The 4,990-nt window shown below is 33.5% G+C and overlaps 1 protein-coding gene across 5 annotated transcripts; it reads right to left on the bottom strand.

Annotated features, from left to right (window-relative positions):
* Positions 1-1,563: 1,563 nt before the first annotated feature.
* Positions 1,564-4,540, bottom strand: LOC147384568 (putative GTP diphosphokinase RSH1, chloroplastic). Of its 5 annotated transcripts, none has more exons than XR_015172423.1 (5): positions 4,438-4,540; positions 3,287-3,366; positions 2,762-2,863; positions 2,371-2,593; positions 1,564-2,053 (listed from the first exon to the last, which is right to left on the bottom strand). XR_015172423.1 is itself a non-coding variant. In XM_086424781.1 (5 exons), exons 1-5 carry the CDS (start codon positions 3,377-3,379, stop codon positions 2,033-2,035), a joined length of 366 nt encoding a protein of 121 aa, XP_086280907.1. In that variant the 5' UTR covers positions 3,380-4,374; the 3' UTR covers positions 1,564-2,032. The 5 variants fall into 5 exon arrangements, 3 of the variants coding, with proteins under 3 accessions (XP_086280907.1, XP_086280906.1, XP_086280905.1); XM_086424781.1 differs by lacking the exon at positions 4,438-4,540 and having other exon boundaries at positions 2,371-2,442; positions 2,516-2,593; positions 3,287-4,374; XR_015172422.1 differs by having other exon boundaries at positions 1,564-2,593.
* Positions 4,541-4,990: the final 450 nt, after the last annotated feature.

Below are 4,990 nucleotides of genomic sequence, written 5' to 3'. Positions count from 1 at the left end.
GGTAACATAACCTCTTTTGCACGAAAATCTTTTGGGCATAGGAAAGGTTTTAAGTGATCATTCAACTTTAAATCTCTAATTATGAGTAATAAGGAAAGGACAGAATTCAACAACCCTTACAAAACAACAATAGCTTTGTGACTGTCGTTTAGGTAAGATATTGGAATGTAAAACCATACAAGATCTGTAACTTTCCAATCTAATTACAAAGCACCATCTAAGATTTAGTACTTAACAATTGATTCTAAGGTATTTGTGGAGAAAGACAGAATCCAAATTTCCGGAATTCTGCTTCTCAAATAGTGTAGAAACACACTAGCCTAAGACTCACAACCAAGAAAAAAAAAAAAAGAACAATTAAAAATGATGAAAAGAGAATTACTAAGTTAATTAAAAAAAAAAAACTTTACAAGTTGGAAATGGGACCTCCACTTATACAAGATATGGAATTTGGAGTGTTGATGGTATCTTACTCACTTTCTCTCTTCTCAAAGGCTATTTCAAGGACTTGGTTGTGAATGAGACTTCCTACTTGTATATATAGGTGGTGGAAGAAGTTTCTAGCATGTTAGAATGCTTGTTCAAAAAGTTTCAAGAAGGTTTCTAGAGGGTTCAAAGTGTAAAACGAAAATGCATTGGAGCTTAAAGTTGGTTGCGTGGGAAAATGGATATAATTGATGTTAATGGGGCTTATCAATAAAGGGGAAGATTCTAGAATGTGGAGATTCTAGAAGAGTACATAGGAAAGGTGATGAGGTAGAGAAGAGAGAGATGTCAACCACACATGTGAAGTGGGGCCCATACAAAATTACATAAATACCCTCATTATAACCTTAATAAAATAAGACTTCTAGAAAATTAACTTTAAAATTTAACAGCATTGAGATTTGGGTTTTGTCCCCTAAATAAATTAGATAAGCTTCTCGACCTTGGTATGTTAAAATACAATGTTGTAATCAGACTTCAAATAGCTCAGCTCTTCCTATCTAAAACACCTATAATCTCTTAATCTTACTGAAAGACCCACTAAATGGGTTGTATATGAATCATTTTGGTGGCCATTTGAGAATTGGAAGTGGAGTAGTTGTTGTTGGAGGTCATGGATGGTAAGTAAGATGACACGGTTTACGATTCAAGTATTAGGTTATTTTCACATATATTTCTTGGTTTAAAATCTAAATAAGAATATATTTTTTAGTGTTATTTTGTATTTTACATATATAGAGAGGTTGAGTGATTTGTTTTGTAATTTGAGAGATTTGATTTCTTATATTCTAGGCCTAGGAGAAGTGCTATATTTGTGGCTTTGGGTTGAATCTTTATTTTTTTTTTGGGTATTATTTTGTATTACATATGTAGAGAGTGGATGAATGATTTGTTTTGTAATCAGTGGAGAATTACAGAGGAATTCTCTCTCTCTCTCTCTCTCTCCCCACAACTTTCCTTCCGATTTTTTTTCCTCTCTCTCCATAGTTTTACTTAGTTAGATCTCCCACTCTCTCATTTTGAACTATTTCTTAGCTTCTAGTTATGGTTTTTTTTATTTGTTCGTACTTGTATACATATGTGGTGTGTGTTGTGTGGTATGGTAGAAGTTTACATCAAATAAAGTAAATGTAGAAGTTCTATTGAAGTTATTTAGTTGGTCTTTACCTGTGTTGGTGGTGTTGTTTCATGTTTTTTTTGCTAGTTGTATTGAAGTAATTGTCTCTTTGGTTGGAATGAAGTAAATGTTGATCACAACCGTCCATCATATTGTAAATCTTTGGTGGCAGCATTCCAAATCGTCTTCGTCTTCATTTGAAGCTTAGTCCAAGTCTTCCACAATCGTACATTCTGTTGTTAGGGATGCGGAGGATCTACTTTTGTGATTATTTTTTGCTACTTTTGTGATTATTCTTCACACGATCAAATCCAAAGAGAGAAGACAACTCATCTCCTTGTTCTTTAACGATTTCCTTGTTCTTCCTTTTTCTTTGAATATATCTCTTGTAAGGAAAACCTCTTCCTTTCCTAGTAATACTTCTCTGTTTTAACAAATTGTGTTACCAAACTGAAGAAAAAGAAGAAAAAATAAAGACAAGACATCAAGGATTTTTTTTTTATAAGTAAAATTTTATTGAAAGAAAACAAAGAGTCCTCAAGGATGGTTCAAGGCCCTATTGTTCATCTTCAATCTAAACACCATGACTGGAAGATCAAATGTGTTTATTGTCCAGATAAAACTAAATCAGAATATTCACTCTCGGAAGGCAATTCTCCTCCATAGCCAATGTTTAACATATGAGTTGGAATGTGAAAAGGTGTGTATCTGGGAACCAAAGCAGAAAATAAGAACCAAGGATTCAAAAAGGGCAGGCATGGATGTACCTTAATCTGGTACATTCCTAGTAGCTTTGCTAGAGGTGCAAAGACCTGCAAAGTCTCCATTGCAATGCTGGACTACATACAGAGTAATAATGCTTAAAGGAAAGAAGAGATCACATATTAAATACCAAACCAAGAATTTCATTACTTGCTTATGCTGAGGCAAGTGTGAAAGAGTATGCATGTTATGTAATTTGTCAGCTAATTTGACGATTATTACACGGACCTATAAAAAAAGGCTAATTTAGTGGCCATCAGACAAAAAGGCATATCCATAAAAAAAAAATTGATTATTGGGGATACCAATGATTTGAACCTTCATCAAATTAAAAGCTATCTAATCACTACTCTAGTAAACGTATTGGTCATACCCATAAATGTATAGAAAAGACACCTCTTCTGTCATGGCTAGAAACATCTGCCGCAAATCATCAGCCTTTACATCTTGTACTGAATTGTTTGCATTGTTACATTGCAGTCTACCCAGCTTGGATACCTTAGTTATAAGAGAAGACAATGAAATCAAAGTGTGACCAGACCCAAATAGAAGTTATTCCAAACTTAAATGCAGAGACAAGGTTTAAAATCTAGAACATTCCAAGAGAATTTGAAACTTCTTGAAATATGCAACATTTAGGGGTTAATGTTTTGTTCCAGTCTCGACCAAATCGGAATGTTTCGCTGAAATATACCGAAATGGAATGAAACGTTAAACCATGGTGGGCAGTATACAGGGATGATCAAATGACATTAGTTAAGAAAATTGTTAAATAAATTCAAGAATCAAATTGTTGACAAAAGTTGGCATTTGAAAATGAAAATCATTTTCCTGAAACCCATAGATCGGTCGGTTGACATATTGCAATGCATCTTGACGTGTGCGTTCAAGTAAGAAAAAGAGCAAGAAAATATAATTTACCTTTAACTGGCCATTTTTGTATCTTTCGTGGACCGTCTTTGCTATGTCACTCGACATCACATAGTTTATGAAGAATCCAACTAGGCCAATCATATGAATTACTTTATTAGTTTCCACCGAGATTTGGCAATTCTTTATAAGAACATATAATCTTTGGACTATATCTCACATTGATCACCTACTTAAGCACCTAAAGCTTAAAGTTTTATTGGAGCAATTATTTTTGACTTACTATAGACCCATATGCACATTTATAAACTTTTATTCCAACTCAGAATATCTTACTTGGCCGAGATAGGAATGAAACATTGGAATGTTTCAAGATTCTCTCTATCGAGAGAATCTTGGTTTTTCTCTTGGCCGAGAGAATGCCTTGAGATGAGAAGCTCATAACAACTTAGCATCCATGAGAAAAAAATCAACTCATTTATCAAGGAAAAAAGTGCACATTGGTAAGAAGCAAGTACTCAGAAAACAAGATCTAAATAAAAACATGGAGGTTGTGCATTAGCGATCTTTGTACATCAAAAGCCCTTCTTAGCTTCCTTTCTTTTCTTTTGACCTTAACGCAACCACATATCATTATTTATATCAAAGATTGAAGTTTATCAAAATAGAATTTTTCCTAGAGTTTGTTGCCCTAATAGATTTTCCCCAACCCTATACTTTATCATGGTTTGCGGATTCATACAAATAATTTCTTTCAAAATTTGGTTGATTCCTCCCATTTGCGTGTCTTATGTCGAATCCCAATAGAATTGCACACAACTCCAACACACTAATAATTAAGAAAGAACCCTAAATTATGTACTGTAACGATAGATGGTGATTGAAGCGGCTAATAAGTGATACAAGTTTTGAATAAATTAAGCAGAAAAATTGTTACAATTATGTCCAAAAAATTACATATAATTAAATAACACTAAATTGCATATATGAACCCTAAATTTTACAGTTGTGAGGAGATTCAGAAAGGCAATTGGCAAGATAATTTTAGATAAACAAATCGATTCAAATATCTAAAAGATTGCAGGGGAAACAAACAAATCAAGGTCCAAATTAGAGGAAAAAATTTTGGAAAACTTACAACTTGAAATCCAGAAATGATTATCGAACATAGAGGAGACAGGTTGAGAACGATTAGAAATTACTTGAGAGGAATACGAGGATTCTCCAAACTTCAAAGAACGTGAAAATCTCCCATTGTTTTTCAGCATTAAGATATCCACACACAGAGAGAGAGAGAGAGAGAGAAAAAGACCTGTTAGAAGGGGAGTTCCGCCATTAATATCAAAACATAGAGAGAGAGAGAGAGCGCATCTTCAGAAATTTTGTTGATATGAAGAAAGTGTTTTCATGAAAATCCGTTTGTTTTCGAGCGTAAGTTTTAATTTTTAACTCTCTTTATCATAAAAAAGTGCTTTATAGTGGCGCCTAGTTTGGTTGTCGCTAAAAATGTGTCGCTAAAAGCTTGTATTTTGGTAGTGTGTGGATTTTGATTAGTTTAATTTCTTGGTTTTATCAAGCTAGCACTTTTGTTGGAAATAAAAAATGATTGATGTTGAAACATGGAAGCGAGGAGAGTTGTTTCTAAAGGGTTTGGTGAAATTTGTTTCCTCTTGCTTTCATGTATATTCTTTGGGTTTGAAGAAAAAAATAGCTATTGAAGGGAGAATTTTTTGGTTCCAATATCATTATGTTAGT

The sequence above is a fragment of the Akebia trifoliata genome, chromosome 15 (genome assembly GCF_017979445.1).
Source record: "Akebia trifoliata isolate Shusen 1 chromosome 15, ASM1797944v1, whole genome shotgun sequence".
Taxonomy (NCBI): Eukaryota; Viridiplantae; Streptophyta; class Magnoliopsida; order Ranunculales; family Lardizabalaceae; genus Akebia; species Akebia trifoliata.
The sequence above is the reverse complement of the archived record's forward strand: the minus strand, read 5'-3'. Positions and strand labels throughout refer to the sequence as shown.

Excerpts from the sequence above, each read along its gene's own strand:
- LOC147384568 (XM_086424779.1), bottom strand. The coding sequence starts at position 3,379 with ATGATTGGCCTAGTTGGATTCTTCATAAACTATGTGATGTCGAGTGAC. Across the intron at positions 2,864-3,286 it reads ACAAAAATGGCCAGTTAAAG|GTATCCAAGCTGGGTAGACT; the intron begins GTAAATTATATT and ends CTTATAACTAAG. Across the intron at positions 2,594-2,761 it reads TTCTAGCCATGACAGAAGAG|GTCCGTGTAATAATCGTCAA; the intron begins GTGTCTTTTCTA and ends CTTTTTTTATAG.